Source organism: Adiantum capillus-veneris, chromosome 1, assembly GCF_014529385.1.
Source record: "Adiantum capillus-veneris isolate H3 chromosome 1, ASM1452938v2, whole genome shotgun sequence".
Lineage (NCBI taxonomy): Eukaryota > Viridiplantae > Streptophyta > Polypodiopsida > Polypodiales > Pteridaceae > Adiantum > Adiantum capillus-veneris.
Genome location: NC_140931.1, coordinates 134556351 through 134578320, shown reverse-complemented (window position 1 = coordinate 134578320; position 21970 = coordinate 134556351). Strand labels below are relative to the sequence as shown.

Sequence of the window (21970 nt, the reverse complement as noted above, 5' to 3'; positions counted from 1 at the left end):
TGAAACTGAATTTGTGAACACATCCTCTCCAATCCACCCAACGCTGCATAGGCTCTGGTCAGTCTAGTCTCTGCTTCTCTCCTCAATGAAAATGCTGGTCCACTAAAGACCACCCCAAGGTAGGTGTAAGCATCTGTATACTCCACTGTCTCATGGCTGTATGTGAATGCGGGTGCTGATCTCTTGATCCACTGTGGGGTGGTGTTAACACCATAACCTTGGTTTTACCAAGGTTGACAGACAAAGCACTATCGTGGGCAAACCTATGCAAAGCATCCAAGTGACGCCGCATCCCCTCCGAAGAGTCGGAGATCAACACAATATCATCAGCATATAACAATATCGGGGGGGGGGGGGGGGGGGGAGAGAGAGAGAGAGAGAGAGAGAGAGAGAGAGAGAGAGAGAGAGAGAGAGAGAGAGAGAGAGAGAGTTTGTCTTGAATGACTGTTTATTCTGATTATAAGGATATATGTTTTAATCATAAAACATGAACATATACCACTATTGGTGCATTATACAGGCTGCCCCAGGACGATCTCCTGAAAAAAAGCCAAAAACTATTAAAACTACTGGAATATAATTTATCTTTGAAATATTGTAGAGGAAATCACAAGTGATATCATTGACTTGTGGTAAGAGTTGCTGAGCAATACCGTCACAAAGGGCTTCATGTGAGATTTGAATCTGTGAATATAATTGAGGTCTAAAATAGTGAGAATATTTGATCACTGTGGTACTTCATAACTATACAAACTGGTCGACTTGTAAAAGAGAGGTGTATGTATTGTGTCAGTCTACATCTACTCTATGTTCCCAACTGCGAGTATTTGTCTAGGTTACCGCCGCAAAGCCTGGAAAAGAAATGCAAAGAAGGTTAATGTAATAATGCAACAGGGAACATTAACCGAACGCACTAAAAAAGCATAATTCAACCACTACAAACAGGTGAACAGAAATGATTCAAGCCGCATATTCATTTACTGCTTGATCTACAGATCCAATCTACTATGCTAAAACTCCCTAGTTCATAAAGATGAAGCTTAATGTCAATGCAATAAGTACAGGGTTCATATAATAATTCCCATGCCTTTCATACTCAATAATCATTGATGTAGCTCTGATAAACCCCAAGCCCTTTCATACTCAATAATCATTGATGTAGCTCTGATAAACCCTGAGCCCTTTCATAATTATATCAATACCTCCATGGTTGCAATAGAAACAAACAAATGCTTACAAACTTGGAACAGAAATTGCACCTAACACAGGAAACGAGCTTGAGTATTTTGAAGCCATTTAAAGAGACATTTCTGCAAAACATACCGTGCATACATGCCACAAAGTGCTTGAATTCCTGGAAGTTTGCCCTTTCAAGAAGAGAAGGGGTGAGCCTCGAGTACAAAAATGATGACAAATGATGAGCCTCTGGGTCATCATAAGGCTTGGCATCTGCCACAATTTTTGCGAAATATCCTCTGTCACAACTGGCTCTTGTATTAGTGCTTGAAACCTGAATTCCTGCCTCCCAACAAGCATTGAACACCTGCATTCATTTTTGAAGGCCTGTCAGGCAAATTATACTTTGCAGAGAAGAGTAAGACAGTAGAGGATCTTTTTTCTTGCTAGCAACCATAGGCACAATCTCCTCCTGGCAGTGTGAGGTTTTGACATTACGAATCATAATCGTATCAAAGGAAGAGATCACTCAGAGATGTTCAAGGAACAATGATTTTATATCTTTGCCAATTGATGGCCTTTCTTCACACCTAGCTTTGCCTCTAGTACTCTCTCAGTGTGCACAAAAAGTGGAAACCCAGATCTGCTTGATAGTGCTTGGCCCATGACACTGTCACAAAAACTATGTACAATCCCACTCGACAAAAGAGGGCACAAATCGCTCGCCAAACCATATGTGCATGTGGGAAAATGTTAAGGCTTGGACACTCCAACCGAGAAATCAAAAGCAACACACGAACAGAAATTGCAACAAACTGAACTTTAATATATATATATATATATATATATATATATATATAGATAGAGAGAGAGAGAGAGAAATGAAATGAAATGAAATGTTATATTAACGTCTTCAAAAGGCCAAAATGACCTATGAGACCAATCAGTTACAAAATAGTGAATCTAATACCATGTCTGGGTACAAAAGAACTAGAAGTGGAACAAAATACTACTACTACTACTACAATCTAAAACTACGTGGGTGTAGCAGCTGATACAATAGGTACCCGGTAAACTGGATGTAACAGTGTGAGAAACAAAGATGGAAGAAATGGTGAGGATCCATCCTCATCTGCACTCTGGATGTCGAGAGAGTATGGCTCGAATCTTCTGTTGTAGTCTCCGTCGATGCTGTGTAGCTCCTCTCCTCAGTCGCGGTCGTCTGTATCTCTGTAGCTCCAATGCTCGGTCGATGAGAGTGCCAGTAGTGGTCGAATGAGTGTGGGACGAGCTCTGCAGTGGTGGCTGCTCCTCTGGCTGTCCCATATCTAGTGAAAAGAAATCTGTAATGTGTCTCTGGGACTGCCTCTCTCTAGCTCTCCCCAGTAAAGTGTCTCTATACCTGTGTAACTCAAGTAGATATAGTCCAAGACATCTCTGATCCTCATAACTCATGACCCTAGATAGAGGACCAAAACCCTCTCTGAATAAGCAGTGGAAACGCCCCCGTATCTCATAGAACACTGTGCAATGACATATGTAGTGCAACTCTGTCTCTGGCTCTCTCTGGCATAATCGGCATATCCTGCTGTCTGCTGGTATCCCTCTGAATCTACCGGTCTCAATCTCGAGCTGATGTGAGGATGTGCGTATCTGACCAATGGCACAACGCAAACCATGAGACATATGTGTGTCCATGTAGCTGGGTCGAATCACAAACCCATCTCCTGTGAGGTGGAGAAGATGCTCTCTATAGAAAGCCATCTTTGTGCTCAACTCCTGAGGCGGCTCTATCCATGTCCTCCTAGTGTCGAGCTGGATCAGGTCCTGACGAATGAGTCTAGTGATCTCCACCCGTGTAAGAGACAGCGAGGGTGCCTGAAGAGAATACTGGAAAGGGGGCAACCTGTCCATGGTGAAGCCATGCGTCTGAAACCATGAAGTCATCTGTGCATACCAGCATGAAGTGTCCCCCTGTAGAGCTAACTGTCTGGAAGACTCAAGGGCCAATCTAGCATATCTGTCTCTAGTAGTATCCCATAGGCTGTGCACAAAGGACACTGATCTGGTAAGCGCCTCAATCTCCATGGGGGGGGCAGCTAGCTCTGCTCGAATGATCGCGTGAGGTACGGAGGCCTTGGCTCTAATCAATCGGGAGATCATAGATACCAAGGGCCTCTCCATACCTCTCCAACCATCCTGGCCTACAGAAGGTCCCCATACCTGTACCCCATACATCATAGCTGAGGCTACTAAAGTATCAAAGAGCCATAACTTTGTCCGAGGTTCCTGGAACTGAACCTGCGAACACATCCTCTCCAAGCCTCCCAAGGCCGCATAAGCTCTGGTCAGTCTAGTCTTTGCTGCTCTCCCCAAAGAAAACCTCGGCCCAGTGAAGACTATCCCAAGGTAAGTGTATGCATCTGTATACTCCACAATCTCTTGACCATACGTGAAGGTCGGTGCCGATCTCCTGATCCACTGCGGTGTGGTGTTAAACACCATGACCTTGGTTTTACCAAGGTTTACAGACAATCCACTATCCTCTGCAAAACTGTGTAATGCATCCAACTGTCGCTGCATACCCTCTGGTGAGTCAGAGATCAAGACAATATCATCAGCATATAACAACAATGGGATCCACGTCCCTGCCAGCTGGGCACCTCTATCACCCTCTCTGTCAATGTAATCAGACACCTCATCAACATACATACCAAATAGAGTAGGAGACAATGGGCAACCCTGTTTCACCCCGATAGTGGAGTGAACTAAGTCAGATATCCCCTCTGGGGTGCGTACATGTCCCATCACTGATCTGTATAAAGCCATAATCCCCCAAATCAACACTGTGGGCACCCCCATCTCCTGCAGTCTGCGCATCAGTCGAGCTCTCGGTACCATGTCAAATGCTTTGCGGAAATCCACAAAGCTACAATAAATCCGTCTCCCATGTGACCTGCCCTCCTCAATGATAGCTCTGAGTGTCAGAATATGGTCAAGAGTGGAGAAACCCCTCCTGAAACCTGCCTGTCCCTTTGCCCGTACACCCTCACCCTCTGCCCAGTTACTCAACTGCTGCTCAATAATGGATGCATACAATCGTGCCAGTGTGTGTCCAACCATAATAGTGCGGTAATTTCCAGGCTCTGTAGGATCACCTGCCTTGAATATAGGCACAATAGTAGACAACCTCCAAGTCTCAGGTAATCCCTCACACATGGCACGATTGAACAACACTGCAAGAACCTCCATCAGCATATCCCTAGCATGTATAAAGTGCTCCGCTACTAGACCGTCATGATCGTAAGCCCTCCTGGTCCTCATCCTGTCAATGGCTCTCTTTACCATCTCAGTGGTAAAGAAGGTGCTCGTAGGTGGACATGGCTCTGTAGGATCTGGAAGGGGATCCTGCCCAGGAACCGTATATAACGATGTCGCATACTGGCCCCACACATCAGGAGAAGTAATCACTGGGGGAGGGGAGTGCTCATGGAAGAGTCGCCATGCCTCGCCTGAGTCTCTACTCAAGAACAACTGATACAAGTCTCGCTCCATCTGGGCCAGGTAAGCTCGTTTCTTCTTTCGCACAAGGCGCCGGAAAGCAATCCGCGACTGTCTGTAGGTGATGACTCCTAAATGAAGATCCCTCTGAAGCTGGGCTCTCATCTCTCTGCACTCCTCATCATACCAACTATTCTGGGGCATGCTCCCAGAATGTCGCCTCCGATCCGGTTGAGTGTGTGGGTATGCCTCTGATGCTGCATCATGTAGTGTCTCAGTCAATAAAGTAGTGCACTCCTCTACTGAGAGGCCTGGAGCAACTGTGCATAGACGATCCCAGATCGCCTCTGTATAAACCGAGTCAGTCTCTGGTGTAAATGTATAACGGGTGTGTGACCTGCCTCCTGATTTCTGGGCTGTACTAAACTGAAAAGATACGGACAGTGTCAAGAGAGCATGATCCACTGCTACGCCCACTGGTCTGGCTCCCACCGTGAAATCCTGAATACAAGGAATAAAGCTCGGCTGTGTCATAACATAGTCCACTGTACTGGCCCCATGTCTGTGTGGAAAGCATGTGAAGCCTGCTGCTCCAGGAAACCGCTGTAAGCCATTAAGTATGGCTAGCCCATGTGTAGTCGTCATCTCCGTGAGGTATCTCCCATACTCAGTCTGCTCTCTGTCATGTGAGCATCTGTCAAACCCCAGCTCATCCACATCCAACTCTCTAAGCATCTCATCTGAGGTGTCGTAGAAGACTGTCTGACAGTTGCCCGTTCGAGCATTGAAGTCTCCTAGGAGGATGATATCACCATCCCTAGAAAACTCCCATATATCATCATCTAGAATTGAGAAAGGCGACTGCCCTCTGGATACAGCATATACTGACGTACTGGGGGGGAAGTAACATATAGCAATATATAGAAATCGACCTGTGTCAGCTCTCAGCCTCACCCACATGTATCTAGCCTGATCATCTCTCCGTACAATATGTAGTAGTGGCTGTAGCTCCTCCCTAAACAACACCGCTACTCCTCCTGAACCTCTACTCCCATGCTCAGATCTCGTGACTGTTCTGTGGGCTGTCTCCCATTTGTATCCCACCACATGTGGCAACAGTTGGCCAGGGGCCTGGTGAGTCTCTGAAAAGAAAACAATGTCCTTGTCTCTGAAACTGTCCTCAAAGGCACCAACATCCAACCTCATAGACCCATTACAATTCCAAGTCGCCATCCTCAATGTGGTCCCATAGGTCTCGCACCGTCATGTAGAGCGCCGCTCTACAATCACCACCCGACCATCTCTGTAAAAGGCCATCTTCCCCTTCTCCCTTGCCGCTTGAATCTCGGGCATTACTTCTCTCATATGCGCAAGTTGTGAGAGAGTGAGGTCATCGCCTAAGAAAATACCTGTCTTCTTGAGAGTAGGTCTCTTCCTCAAGAATTCCTTCTTCTCTTCCAATGAAGGGAAGCGTAGTATGAGAGCTCTTTCCTTTGAAGATTCTCCGGGGCCCTCACTCTTCTTGCCCACTCTCCATGCCTTTGTGTGTGAAGGCTTCTCCACCCCCATCATTGATGTGAGGCTTGTGACCTCTTTTTCCACATTGTTTATGTCCTTGAGGCCGGTTACCCTCACATGTAGAGCCCGCACCCTCCTTCTTTGTTCCTCTTCGAGGGTCATGTTGATAAGAGTGGGTGTACAAGGAGCTTCCTTACCTTTCCCTTTCTTGGCAACCTCAATCCATTTTTCGGCCTCCTCTACTTTCTTTTGCGTTTCGGATATGACCGCGGCCCATGACTTCTTCTCCTCATTGATGTTGTCAATTTCTTCCCTCAAAGAGGGCTGAAATTCCCCCTCTTCAAGCCCATTTTTTGACCGTGTTTCCAACACTTCTCTGTGGAGGTCCAAAATGCTATTCTCCAACGTGGCGATCTTGTTGAGAAGATGATCCTTCTCGTCCTTCCACCTCTTCTCCTTTTCTTCATTTTCTCGGAGGAAAACGGTCTTCGCGTTCCTCCAATCTTCCATCTCTTTTCTCCATGCTTTCATTTCCAATTCAATGATGGAAATTCGTTTGGAGTGAAGCATATATTTGAGTTTGCTTGTTGCCATAGGTGAGGTTGGGGATGACATGAGAGAGAGAGAGAGAGAGAGAGAGAGAGAGAGAGAGAGAGAGAGAGAGAGAGAGAGAGAGAGAGAGAGAGAGAGAGAGAGAGAGAAAATGAAATGAAATGTTATATTAACGTCTTCAGAAGGCCAGAATGACCTATGAGACCAGAAAGTTACAATGTGGTGGATCTGATACAAAGTCAGAGTAACAAAAATGACAATGACAAAATAAAATGACAGAATAAAATGCTATGGAATCTGAAACAGCTAGGTGTGATCTAAGCAGATAGGTGGGATAGCTAAATCACAGATCACAAAAGATCCAGCTAGGTGGGATAGCTAAATCACAGATCACAAAAGATCCAGCTAGGTGGGATAGCTAAATCACAGATCACAAAAGATCCAGCTAGGTGGGATAGCTAAATCACAGATCACAAAAGATCCAGCATCGGTCGCTGGCGGATCTCATCAATCTCCTCCATGGTCAATAGCCTGACCTAGCGTCGTGCATGTTGGGCCAAAGTGATCCGAATCCTCTAATGCAACCTCCGTCGATGCTGTGTAGTCCTCCACACTCGTGGGCGTCTAGATCTCCCTAGCTCGGTCGCTCGGTCGATCAATGTACCTCCGGTGTGAGGCGGCGAGCTCTCCTGTGGTAGTAGCTACTCCGGGTGTCCAGTGTCTGCTCTAAAGAAGTCTGTGATCCGTCTCTGAGACTGGCTGGCCTCTCCTCTCATCAGGCTCTCTCTGTGTCTGCGCAGCTCGAGTAAAAACAGACCAAAGCATCTCTGATCCTCGTACCGCATGACTGTGGGGAGTGGTCCAAAGCCCTCTCTGAACAAGCAGTGGAAGCGGCCGCGTATCTCGTAGTAGACGGGGCAGTGGCATGTGTAGTACAACTCTATCTCAGGCTCCAGGTCACATAGGAGGCATGTCCTGGCCTCTGCTGGTACTCTGCTGTATCTCCCAGTCTCGATCCGCAGCTGGTGTGAAGATGTGCGTATCTGGCCAATAGCACACCGTATCCCATGAGACAAGTGGGTGTCCATGTATGTAGGTCTCGTCACAAAACCGTCCTCCGTAAGCTGGAGAAGATGCTCTCTGTAGAGAGCCATCTTCGTGCCCAGCTCATGTGCTGGCTGTATCCATGTCCTCCTGATGTCTAGCTGAGTCAGGTCCTGGCGGATGAGCCTGGTGATCTCGGACTGTGTGAGAGTCAGAGAGGGTGCATCCAATGAGTACTGGAAGGGGGGTAGTGTGTCTATGCTCAACCCATGCGCCTGAAACCATGATGTCATCTCCCCATACCAGCATGCTGTATCTCCCTGCATGGCTAACTGTCGAGAGGACTCAAGTGCAAGGCGAGCATATCTGTTTCTGGGAAGTTCCCAAATGCGGTGTATGAAGGAGACAGATCTGGTGAGCGCCTCAACCACTAGCGGGGGGGCAGCTAGCTCTGCTCGTATAATGGCACGTGGTACTGAAGCCTTGGCTCTAATGAGCCGTGAGATCATAGAGACTAGTGGCTTCTCCATGTCCCCCCATCCATCAGTGCGACCTGTCCTCCCATGATGGTCCAATGAAGGTCCCCAAATCTCAGCTCCATAGAGCAATGCAGAAGCCACCAGGGTGTCAAAGAGCTAGAGCTTCGTCCAAGGCTCCTGAAATGAAATGTTATATTAACGTCTTCAAAAGGCCAAAATGACCTATGAGACCAAATTGTTACAAAATTGTGAATCTGATACCATGTCTGCGTACAAAAAGACTAGAACAAAAATACTACTACTACTAGAATCCATCATGGCTCGAACCTCTGTTATAGTCTCTGTCGATGTTGTGTAGCCCCTCTCCTCAATTGTGGCCGTCTGGATTTCTGTAGCTCCAGTGCTCGATCGATGAGAGTGGTCGAATGAGTGTGGGCCGAGCTCTGTAGTGATGGCTGCTCCTCTGGCTGTCCCATATCTAGTGTGAAGAAATCTGTAATCCGTCTCTGGGACTGTCTCTCTCTAGCTCTCCCTAGTAAAGTGTCTCTATATCTATGTGAAGAGAGAGGAAGAAGAAGAAGAAGAAGAGAATTCTAACGTCGTAGGAAACTATCCCCAGAGACCTTAAAGATCTATCCAACGAGGAGAGTTGAACTCAAGACCTGTTATTCAAGAGGGAAATGGCATAACCAATCTACCACACTTGGGTGATAGAAAGGTTATACCATTTTCCTCTTTTTATTAGAGCACACACACACGCCCGAGAAAAAGAGAATTTTAATGTCGTAGGAAACTATCCCAAGAGACCTTAAAGATCTATCCGGCGAGGAGAGTTGAACTTAAGACCTGTTATTCAAGAGGGAAATGGTATAACCAATCTACCACACTTGGGTGATAGAAAGGTTATACCATTTTCCTCTTCTTATTAGTGCACACACACACACAACCGAGGAGAAGAGAATTTTAACGTCGTAGGAAACTATCCCAAGAGACCTTAAAGATGTATCCGACGAGGAGAGTTGAACTCAAGACCTGTTATTCAAGAGGGCAATGGCATAACCAATCTACACACTTCGGTGATAGAAAGGTTATACCATTTTTCTCTTTTTATTAGCGCGCGCACACACACACCCGAGAAGAAGAGAATTTTATCGTCGTAGGAAACTATCCCAAGAGACCTTTGAGATCTATCCGACGAGGAGAGTTGAACTCAAGACCTGTTATTCAAGAGGGAAATGGTATAACCAATCTACCACACTTGGGTGATAGAAAGGTTATACCATTTTCCTCTTTATTAGCACACACCCCCGAGGAGAGAGAGAGAGAGAGAGAGAGATGAAATGAAATGAAATGTTATATTAACGTCTTCAAAAGGCCAAAATGACCTATGAGACCAAAAAGTTACAATTGGTGAATCTGATACCATGTCCGAGTCCGGAAATAACAGAGTTACTGAGAACTAACACTAAAACACTGAGGAGAAAGGAAATGGGGGGGGGGGGGGGGGGAGGGGGGGTTTGTGGGTTCAAATGAAATCTCTCATCGGTCGCTGTCAGATGTCATCGACCTCCTCCATGGTCAGTACTTTGGTTGGGCGTCTTGCATGTCGAGCTAGAGTGATTTGTATCTTCTGTTGCAGCCTTCGTCGGTAGTGGGAGACCCCCCGAGGTCGTGGACGTCTGGATCTGCCAAGCTCAGTGGCTCGGTCAAGCAGTGTACCTCTAGTATGAGTAGGCTCTGAGATCTGCTGTAATGACTGCTCCGTTGGCTCTCCTCTGGCTAGTGTAAAGAAATCTGTGATTCGTCTTTGAGACTGTCTTTCCCCTGATGTCCTCAGAAAGCTCTCCCTAAGTTTGCGCAGCTCTAGCAAGAACGATCTGAGACACCTCTGATCCTTGTATCTCATGACTCTAGAAAAAGGTCCGAACCCTTCTCTGAACAGGCAATGGCAGCGGCCGCGTATCTCATAGTATGTCGGGCAGTGACATGTGTACTGTAGCTCTATCTCTGGCTCTAAGTTACATAGGTGACATATCCTGGCTCCTGCCGGCACCCCTCGAAATTGGCCAGTCTCGATCTGCAGCCGATGTGAGGATGTGCGTATCTGTCCAATAGCGCATCTTATCCCATGACATAGGTGTGTATCCATGTATGCAGGCCTAGTCACAAAGTCGTCCTCCGTGAGTTGGAGAAGATGCTCTCTGTAGAAGGCCATCTTCGTGCCCAACTCCTGTGTCGGCTGTATCCATAAGCTCCACGTATTTAGTTGAGTCAAATCCTGACGTATGACTCTGGTGATCTCTGTCCGTGTGAGAGACAGGGAGGGTGCATCCAGGGAGTATTGAAGCGGAGGTAATCTATCCATGTTGAGACCATGTGACTAAAACCATGTTGTCATCTGTCCATACCAACATGCTGTATCGCCTTGTCGAGCTAGTTGTCGAGATTAGTCCAAGGCAAGCGGAGCATATCTGTCCCTGGGGAGATCCCATAGACCGTGCATAAAGGATATTGATCTCGTCAATGCCTCCACCACGGGGGGGGGGGGGGGGGGGGGGGGGACTAGCTAGGCTCGGATAGTCTCATGTGGTACTAAGGCCTTAGCCCGAATCATCCGAGCGATCATAGAGACCAGAGACCTCTCCATACATCTCCATCCATCTGTGTTGCCAGATCTCCTATGGTGGTCTACTGAGGGTCCCCATACCTGAACTCCATAGAGCATAGCTGAAGCACCAGAGTGTCAAAAAGCCAAAGCTTTGTTCGCGGTTCCTGAAACTGAACCTACGAGCACATCTTCTCCAATCCGCCCAAAGCTGCATATGCTCTCATCAGTCTAGTCTCAAATGCTCTCCTTAGTGAAAGCACCGGTCCACCGAAGACTACCCCAAAATAGGTATATGCATCTGTGTACTCCACAGTCTCTTGCCATACATAAATGTGGGTACCGACCTCCTGACCCATTGTGGTGTGGTGTTGAACATCATAACCTTGATCTTCCCAAGATTGACAGACAATCCACTGTCACGAGAAAATGAATGCAGAGCATCCAAATGACGTTGCATCCCCTCTGGAGAGTCAAAAATCAGCACAATATCATCGGCATATAGTAATAGCGGAATCCATGTCCCTGCTAGCTGAGCCCCCCTGTCCCCTTGACGCTCTACATAGTCCGAAAACTGATCCACATACATCCCAAAAAGAGTCGGGGATAGGGGGCATCCCTGCTTTACTCCAATAGTGGAGTGGACCATGTCAGACATTCCCTCAGTGGTGCGTACCCGCCCCATCACTGTCCTTATAGAGCCAGAATACCCCATATCAGCTCTGTAGGCACACCCATGTCTTGTAGTCTGCGTATAAGTATGGCTCTCGACACTGTGTCAAAAGCTTTGCGGGAAATCCACAAAGCTACAATAGATCCTCTTGCCATGGTGTCTACCCTCCTCAATAATAGCTCTGAGTGTCAGAATCTGGTCAAGAGTGGAGAAACCTCTCCTAAAACCTGCTTGCCCTTGTGCTCTTAAGCCCTCTCGCTCTGCCCATCTACTCAGCTCCTGCTCAAGAACTACCTGCTTCAAGAAAGATCGTAGTAGATACATTAAGCAGGAACTACAGTTGTATCTTGATCCCTGGAGAGGTCAGAGAGATGTGTTACATGGAACAGGATAGCGAGGTTGTTGGGTGCTCCGTAGAATCAAGAGCTCACCATTGTACAGATGCGGTACCTAGTGGTTTTCTTTCACAATTTTTCAGTATTCCTCTCACCGGTGGGCAACCTGTAGCAAGCTACAGTGTCACTTTCATAGGACACACAGTTAGTACAGTTGGTCTGGTATGGTTCACACTGGACGGACTCTCTGGGCTGGCAAGGATACGGACGGAGGTCTAGTGGACATCGTGGCCAGGTCACCACCACCACTCAGTTTGGAGATAGACTTAGATGGCTGACATTTATGGGCTCTTTATGGTGGGACATATGAGTAGTAGTTGTTGAGTCATCATTATCATCTTCTTCATATATGGTCCAACGTCGTCGTCTAGAGTAGAGAGTCGACACACAGCACGTCTGCACCTTCCCTTCACATCTGAGCCTCGACACCCCCATTGTACCCGTAAGTTCTAGGCTGGAGCTGAGTGTGTTGCCACACCAGAGTCTGTATTGGTTCCTTTGAGATAGCCGAGTCCATATGTTCTGGTCTGCTACTGTGTCTTTGTGTTGATTTGTTGTTATTTGTTGTTTCCTGTGTTTTCATTTTGTTTTGAGTGAGATGTCACGTACATTGCACTAAGGAGCACCCACCGTAGAGAGCACGACACACTATCCACGCTACAGTATGCTAGAAAACCTCTGAACTACGTAGACGGGATGTCTGGGGAGCGTTTGGTTGTATGCTTGAACCTCCAAGCGACACAGGCTACGGTCCGGGGAGCGTTTAGTTGTATCATTCCTCCAAACTCATGGCCCAGACCTTTTAAGGTTATTTGCGAGGGGAGTGACGAGGTTGTCGTTGAGTAGCTTCATACCGCAGACCATCTATTTCAGGGAGTGATCAACGGCGTTGTTCGTTGTATCTTGTAACATGCATATGTGAGCATTTGTGTTGCATAGTGATGTGCCAACCACAGAATATTCCTTATTGGATGAGATTTTTCTGAGAAGCCAACGACCCAAGATATCATGAGCTCCAATCTGGAATGAGACTCCTTATTGGATGAGATGTTTCTGGGAAGCCAACAACCCAAGAGATCAAGAGCTCCAATTTGGAATGAGAAAATTGATTGTCCCTCGGAATGTCCCTCGAAATGACCCTCGAAAATTTTTGAGCTAACTTGAGTTGTTTTACAGGTATGTTGTAATCGAGGACGATTACTTTCTTTTAAGAAGGGGGGATGTCACAAATTGCTGACGTGTCAAGTCACTGAAGAACGTAGCCAACGTGCTGATCCTTGTCGAGGGGCCCAAACCCTAAGTGAAGAAGTAGAACCAGCAGAAGTTTTACCAGCTTGCAAAGTCTTGCCAAGTGGCTTATTTTTAAAGAAGAGTTCCCACCAACTTATAAAACCCCATCCGATGGGGCCCAAGTGACTGAAGGCATTAAAATAAAGCATCCAGAAGACCTGTGAATTCAACTGATGACGTGGCAGCAACTATATGGACGCTTCGTAAAACGCGCTGACATCCTGTACGGAATTCTGCAATTTGCGCTGACGTGGCAGACTGTACCGAACTCCACGTTTTACGTTGTAAGTGCTGACGTGGCAGACTGTACGGATTTTCGCAATTTACAGGCTGGCAGCTTTTCGACAGCAGATGCTTTTAGAACTTTAAGCTTTTCATGTAACTGCTTTTGAATGGCCAAGGGCCTTTAAATATGAAAAGTGGACTCTCACTCTAGCATTCTACCGCGGGCAGATGCAGAGCAAGAGCCACAGAGTGTACCTTGTTCAAGCAATATAAAGAAATACCGAAAGGGGCACCACGGCTTAGGGCCAGTTGTAACAGACTTGGACACTCCAAGTCAAGAATCAACCGCGACAGCACCAAATAACCACTTCAAAACAATTCACAGATCACAATAGATTTGCACTGGCCCAGCGGAGTTCCGTGCCTAGAGATATTGCCCCCAAAGACTGGCGCCCCTTTCGGTATTTCTTTTTGTATTAATCAATCATCAAAGTACAAGAGAGCAGTTAGGGTTTCACTCTCAACTCTGCGTCCAGATGCTCTGAGAAGTGAGGCCCTCACCCCACTTATTTAAAGGTTACAAGGGATGCCCAAAAGCAAAGCCCCAAAAGCTTCAAATCAAAAGCAATTGCTCTCTCTCTCTCACTCTCACAGAGAGTCAAAACTTGAAAGCAAAAGCATTCTCTCTCTCTTTCTCATTAGGTAGAGAAAAAGCAAAATTTGCGTCGCTCGTCTTTCTATTAAAAAATTTATAGCCTCCGCGATTTCCGGAAATTAGGGTTTCTGGTAGAAATTAGGGTTTGCAGGAATTTTAGGGTTTTTGGCAAAAATTAAGGTTTCTGTTGTCCGCCACGGCATCACTTTGTGACATACCCCCCTCTTGAAAGCATTGTAATCGACCGCGATTACACCTGCAAAACCGACAAAAGCCATAAACCGTCTTTAGCAGACATTGACTGTTAGTACCTGCATACTAGGAGCACACATCTAGCACATGTACAAAATCGACAATCACAACACACGACATCACAGGACATCACCAGACATCACGAGACATCACATGACATTCAACATTCATTCGGATCTTAGACCATGATTTATCGGCAATGTAGCTAGCAATCACATCTAGGTCCAAACGGGACCTCAACGATGTCCAATTGACTAACCCCTATTGCAACCATGTCTATTCGAGATCAATCAGACCAAAATGCTGCAGTCATTTCGGCTATCAGTTCCTGCACTCACAAGAAGTCAAGAACAAATCAGTATCATTATCAGGAATTCCATTTCATAAAGTCATCCAGCAGAATACTGTCAGCTCTCAGTATCCCTGAAGCTCAAAGAGACATCAGTGACTTTAGTATCAAAATCGAGGCATCTGTTGACAAAGGAGCGGAGTAACTCCCCTCTTGTGCATCCCACTGCACCAGATCTTCGGCCAAGCTGAGTTTCTGGGTTCCGTTTGGAGTAAACTATGCTAAACCAAAACATCGAGGTAAAGTTTCACAATCCGAGGAGTATCCGCTAGCTCCTTCTCCTCCATTCACTTCGCATCAAATGCAGGAAAGTTCTTGAACTCAACCAAGAACCGCCTTCGGACTTTACCTTTCTTCGTATCATTATGTGCCAAAATCTGTTCAGGAACAAGGATCTCCTCGTTTTCTTTCACTGCGGGTTGCTCATCAGGCTCCCCATCATCAGGCACATCACCCTTAACACGGTTCAAGAGACTCACATGCAATGCATTATGAATCCTCCAAGTATCTGGTAGTTTCAATCGGAACGAGACATCATTTATCGTCTCAGTAATCTGGAAAGGTCCGTAGTATCGCATACTAAGCTTTGGAAAAAGCCTCTCCTTTCCCTTTTTCTTCCATAGGCGTGCATTCTCAAAAGTAAGAGCACCCAATCATCCTCCTTCAATTTCAAGTCGCGACGATGGCGATCCACTGCCTTTCTCTGTCGTTCTTGAGACTTCTGCAAAGTCTCGCGAACCTTGGCAAAAGTCGAATCCAAATCTCGCGAATATTCATCTGCTTCCAATATCTAATCTTTCGTGCTCAGGAAGGATGGAACCTTCGCAGCACTTTCAACAATCTCACATGGCATCTTCCCCGTCGAAGAGTGTATCATGTTATTATAGGCAAATTCCACCAAAGGTAAGTTCTTTTCCCATTGAGTCTTCTGATCCAAGATACAACACTTCAATAAATCTAAAATCACTGAATTGGCAATCTTAAATTGCCTGTCAGTCTGCAAGTGGAACGATGACGAGAACTGCAACCGCGTGCCAATGTTCTCCCAAATTGCCTTCCAAAACAAACTCATAAATCTGGGGTCTTTGTCGGAGACAATCGTCTCAAACGTGCCATGTAATCGGAAAATCATCGTGATCATTCGGTGTTCTTGGGAGATCAAAAATGAAATCCATTGCAATACTTTCCCAGGGGTGGGTAGGTACGGGTAAAGGCTGTAACAATCCCCGTGCCTTATGCCTGTCAAACTTGACCTTCTCGCATACCAAGCAACTGCGCACAAACTCTTCCACATCCTTTTTGAGTCTCGGCCCAAAGAAGTATTTCTCTACCCCCTTCATGGTGGTAGCAATGCCGCGGTGACCCGTAAAAAGTGGATAGTGGCATTCAGTCATAACCTTTTCCCTCAACGGCTGTGTAACGCACAACATAGTCTTTTTCATCAAGTAGCCTTCCCGAAGGGAGTATCCAGCTACTGTCTCCCCATCCCGTATCCGTGTGAAAATATCTGCAAAATCTGTATCTGTGGCATACTGATCGACCATATCCTCGAAGCTCCTATGATGTATTGCGAAAACAACCAGAACCAACGGTTTCCGAGACAAAGTATCTGCCACAATATTCTTTTGTCCCTCACATGGACAATCTGGAAGTGGAACTGTGACAAGATGTTCGCCCACCACATCTGCTTTTCCGAAAGCTGCTTCTGTGACAAGAAGTAGCGCAAACTCTGATGGTCTATAAAGACAGTAAAATCCGCTCCGAGTAGGTAATGCCGCCACTGAGTAAGAGCATGGATAACCGCCAAAAGCTCTTTCTCATAGATCTGTGCTATCATCTCCGGCCTAGAGAACAAACGGCTCTCGCAAGCTATGACATGGCCTTCTTGCATCAAGACCGCACCCAGCCTACGACCACAAGCATCACAATATACTTCAAATGACTTCTGCAAGTCCGGCAAAGTCAAAATAGGTCCAGTAGTCAATTTCTCTTTCAATGTCCGAAAGGCAGTCACCTCTGTGGTCCCCACGAAAAAGGTACTCCTTTCTATGTCAAGGTATGCAAAGGAGAAGCACCCTCTGCAAAGTTTCGTATGAACCGCCTGTAGTACGAACACAGTCCCAAGAAGCTTCTAACTTCATGGACATGTCTTGGCCGGGTCCATTTGCACTCCTGCTGCTGACACAATGTGTCCCAAAAAGTGTATCTCTGGTAGGAAAAATTCACTTTTCTTTGCATTAATCACTAACGTGAGATCTCGTAATGCCTGAAAGACTTGAAGCAGATGATCTCTGTGTTCTGCCTCATTCTTGGAGAAAACAATGATGTCGTCAAAGCAAGTGCCAACAAATAGCCTGTACTCTCGAAAAATCATGTCCATCATCCGGTTAAATGTCGCAGAAGCATTGGTTAAGCCAAAAGGCATCACCAAAAACTCAAATAGCCCAAAAGTCGTCCGAATAGTTGTCTTGTAGACTTCTCCTGGCGCTATCCTGATCTGATGATATCCACTCTTCAAGTCAATCCTGCTAAAGCACGAGGATCCCTGTAACCTGTCGAATATATCATCGATCCTAGGAATCGGAAATCTGTTCTTGATGGTGATTTCGTTGAGAGTGCTATAATCGATGCACATTCTCCAAGATCCGTCTTTCTTCAAAACCAACAACACTGGAGAGCAATACGGTGAAGTACTAGGCTGGACAAGACCCTTTTCCAAGAGGTCTTTCACTGGGTTCATAATCTTTTCATTCTGTACTCGGCTCACACGGTAAGGTGGCCGATTTGGTGGCGTGCTTCCAGGTATCAGATCAATGGTTTGATCTTCAGGCCCTCTGAAAAGCAATCGGCATGAGTGTGGAGAGAAATCTTGCTGTTCTTTTGATCAGGTCAAAACATATTCAACCTTTATTCATCGTTCAGTTCTCTTCCAAAAGAATGAGTAGGAAACTGAAGTTCATCAAGTACAATCTCTAAGCCCTTCATTTATCAAAGTTGCTTTCTCGGCCCGGTAGTCAACCACGGCGTAGTTCTTGTGGTACCAAGGGATCCCGAGTAGAACGTCACTCGCGTGCGCTGAACACCCCTGTCATTGCAAACAAAGTTTGCCAATGCTCGGTGTAATGGCAACATCCCATCCGGGTGCAAGTAGACCTACCTCCGCCTATGGCGTCAGTCTGTTGGGCGTAATTTCCAAATCGAGCCGTCAATTCCAAGTGAAAAGAAGTTGGCCTTGGCTCCTTCAAAAGAGCTTCCTGATCCTTCACTTTGCCCCAAAAGTGGCAAAGTTTGTACTTTCATTCATTAGATTCAGTGCAGGTCCCACGCCATGTGGTACCAATTCTGCTTTTCTATCTGCCTTTTCTGCCACATTCCTCAGCTGCTCTCGAACTCTCAGGCCTATCGTCGTCTTTATCATTCTGTTCTTTCTATGCCTTATTATGGCAGTTCGCGGAGATATGTCCGTGTTCCCCGCATCCAAAGCACTTCCCCTCTCTGATGAAGCAAGCTCTCTCCTCAAGAGTAAGCTTGGGTCGTGCATCATTTTTCTCTGGGTTGCTCTTTTTCTTTCTACTTTCATTCCCAAAAGTCTGTTCGGCTCGTTGTGTCATGGCCTCATCTGTGGGGTAGGTCAGACTGCCAGAGTGAATGGCAAAGCCCCGCTTCGCATGACTCATCAACTCCTTAATAGAAGCTGACTTCTGTTCCAAGCAGTGATCTCGGATCTCTGTAGGTAGACCCAAGGTAAACCGCTCAATCTATTCTCTGAACGAGATCTTCTTGAATGAAGAGGCGGGTAGAAAAGAGTTCCAGAATCTTTCACAATAAGCATTGACTGTATCTTTCTTGGTCATCCGAAGATGGTTCCAAGCAGCTCGTACATCTTGTTCATATTCTTGCGTCAACCAAGAAGAAATAAAAAGCTTCTTAAATTTCGGCCATTTAACTGGCGCACTCTTGTTAAAAGAAGCGTGGACCACCAAGTACGAGCATTCCCCTTAAGGTAAGAGGTAGCTCTCCCAATCTTGGAGTGCTCTGAATAGCGTCCTCCCGCGAAAGCGATGTCAAACTGTTGTATAAAAGACAAAGCCTTCGAAGCATCTGGGTATCCTGAAAAGTATCAAACTTGTTCGAGTGGCCACCTTCCTTAAACTCTCGGACTTTCTTGCTTTTATCTTCAAGAAAGTCATACTGGTTGGCTTTGTAAAAATTCTTCTTGTTCGCATAAAACTTTCTGTCATCGGAATCTGAGCTGTCTGTAGACGAGTCCTCAGTAGAACTGTCAGTCTCTGGGCGAGATGTAGTAGCCTTCTTCTTGCCCTTTCCGAAGCTTTGTTTCTTGCTTCGCTTTTTACCTTTTCTGTCTTCTTCGCTCGAATCTGAAGAGCTAGAAGAACTGTCAGAAGAAGAAGAAGAAGAAGAAGAAGGAGAAGAACTGGGTACTCCTTCAAATCGAACACGCTTCTTCTGTTTCTTTGCCTTGTCAAAAGTCGATTGACGACCCAAATATCCCTGGAAGTCGGCACTTTTCTTCTGCTTTTTTTTTTTGCGGTGCTTTCGAGCTTTCTTTTGCGCGTCAAAAAGCTGAGCAATCCGTGCATCAACCACGTTCTCCAATTCCTTCTCCGTATATCTCTTGGAGGCAGAAGGTTTCTTGAGAGCGGGTTTCGGGAGTGGTGTTGTGGTTCTCTGCCACTCCATCTGTACCTCTTCCAAAGAGGTCTGGTTCATATATTTTGCCATCTTCGGGTCCTTGGCAAAACTGAGCATCATCTTCGTTGCATCGCCAATCAATTGACGACGCGTCATCTCTCTTTGCTCCGCTTGAGTAGGCCGAGGCGGGCCATACTCTCTGCCAGAATTTTCGTTGTGATCCCAACCCGCATCTCTAGATGCGGAGGGAGTCGACTGATCATTGCCTGAAGCCATAGGTGCCGCGGAAAAAAATTCGGGGATCGGATTTCCCGTAGAAGAGAAATCGGCCGTGCTCTGATACCACTGTAACAGACTTGGACACTCCAAGTCAAGAATCAACCGCGACAGCATCAAAATAACCACTTCAAAACAATTCACAGATCACAATAGATTTGCACTGGCCCAGCGGAGTTCGGTGCCTAGAGATATTGGCCCCAAAGACTGGCGCCCCTTTCGGTATTTCTTTTTGTATTAATCAATCATCAAAGTACAAGAGAGCGGTTAGGGTTTCACTCTCAGACTCTGCGTCTAGATGCTCTGAGAAGTGAGGCCCTCACCCCACTAATTTAAAGGTTACAAGGGATGCCCAAAAGCAGAGCCCCAAAAGCTTCAAATCAAAAGCAATTGCTCTCTCTCTCACAGAGAGTCAAAACTTGAAAGCAAAAGCATTCTCTCTCTCTTTCTCATTAGGTAGAGAAAAAGCAAAATTTACGTCGCTCATCTTTCTATTAAAAAAAAAAAAATTATAGCCCTCGCAATTTCCGGAAATTAGGGTTTCTGGCAAAAATTAGGGTTTCTACTGTCCGCCACGTCATCACTTTGTGACACCAGTACTCTCTGGGGTGGACTTGTATGCCACATGGAGTTGCAGAGGGAGGGGGGAGTACAGTCGACTATATTCTGGGACCCAGGGAGGCTACACACCTTATCACATCCTTCACCATTCCACCCATACCCATCGGAGCCGACCACACATACCTCTCTTTCTCCATCACCGGAGATACCATCCCACACAGCTCCACAGCACACACTCCACACACCACCATCCATTTCACACATGAGCTAGCCTCTCTTTACTCGGCCGAGGTCGAGCATGGCCTATGCCTCCTCCACCCATCCACACCACTCTCAGTTCTCACATCACATATCTCTTCCGTTCTCCACACTTCAGCTATTAGCTCCTTTCCACACACCACTCACACAGGACGCACTCCCCCCCCCGGGACTATGCCTCAGAACCGCTGGTATGATGATGAGTGCAGAGAGCTATACCGACGCCTCCGCGCACAGCGAGCCTTAGGAGAGATCACAGAGAGAGAGGCCAGACGGCATATGAAGACGCTGACACGCCAAAAGCGGCGAGCATTCGAAGAGGCACAGGAGCTTGAGCTATACCGCCTATTCATGAGCATGGATAGCGCGACAGCATGGCGCACCCTGCACGAGCCACGTCCGACTACAGCTATTGAGGATCCACAGATATGGCATGATTATGCAGAGCGACTTTACGAGGTGCCAGGACAGCCTCCTATCCCACAGCCACACGAGCCACGCCCCACGTGCTCCTCCTTCTTTACAGCACAGATGGTAGAGAGGGCCATACGCCGCATGCAGCACAGACGATCAGCTGACCATACTGGATTACAGAGTGAGCACATCATTTATGCGGCCTCAACTATAGCCCCGTTGATTGCACATGTCTTCAACCGGGCTATAGGGGAGGGCTTCCCAGAGGAGTGGACACAGCACACCATAGTGCCTATCCACAAATCTGGCGACACCCTAGATCCAGGGAACTACAGGACTATCATGATTGGCCACACGATGGCCAAGCTATATGGAGCAGTACTTGAGGCACAGCTCAGCTGCTACGCAGAGATCGAGGGTTTACGAGCTCCAGGCCAGGCAGGTTTCAGACGAGCTTTCTCCACCACTGATCACATCTTCGTTCTGCGCTGCCTCATTGATGGGGCAAAGGCGCGGAAGAAGAGGCTTTACTGCTGCTTTGTGGATTTCCGCAAGGCCTTTGACACAGTCCCACACGAGAGACTCTTCCAGCGCCTTCACAGCATTGGGGTACCAACAGAGATGATTTGGGCCATATATGCTCTCTACGAGAAGGTGACGGGTCGAGTTCGTTGCCCAGGCGGTTTTTCAAAGACCATTGCTAGCACCATTGGTGTTAAGCAAGGATGCCCACTCTCCCCGACACTCTTTGGGCTCTACATCGACGAGATCTCCGACTACATACTGCGAGCAGGGGGAGAGGGGAGCGACTTGGCAGGTACTCCGGTCCACATCATGTTATATGCTGATGATATTGTGTTGATTTCAGAGTCACCCGAGGGCTTGCAACGCCATCTTGAGGCCTTGGACGAATTCAGCACACACAGGGGGTTGACTGTGAACCTTGGCAAAACCAAGGTTATGATCTTTCACACATCCAGTGCAGTGAGGAGCGCTGCCACCTTCACAGCAGCAGGAGGAAAGGTTGATGTAGTCACCTCCTATGTCTACCTTGGCATCACATTCACCAGCCTACCAGGACCCTTCACTATGAG

The 21970-nt window shown here is 46.9% G+C and overlaps 1 protein-coding gene across 4 annotated transcripts in view; it reads right to left on the bottom strand.

Annotated features, from left to right (window-relative positions):
* Positions 1-430: 430 nt before the first annotated feature.
* LOC147465609 (beta-amylase 2, chloroplastic-like) overlaps positions 431-21970 on the bottom strand; it is an 89085-nt gene continuing 67545 nt past the window's right edge. For 3 of the 4 annotated variants that reach the window (XM_086520872.1, XM_086520863.1, XM_086520875.1), the window contains 2 exons: positions 1324-1543; positions 431-851 (listed from right to left, as the gene is read on the bottom strand). In XM_086520872.1, the coding sequence (XP_086376998.1) occupies positions 832-851; positions 1324-1543 (240 nt within the window). In that variant the 3' untranslated portion in view covers positions 431-831. The remainder of the gene's footprint in view (positions 852-1323; positions 1544-21970) is intronic. The other variant, XR_015189313.1, reaches the window with a different exon arrangement.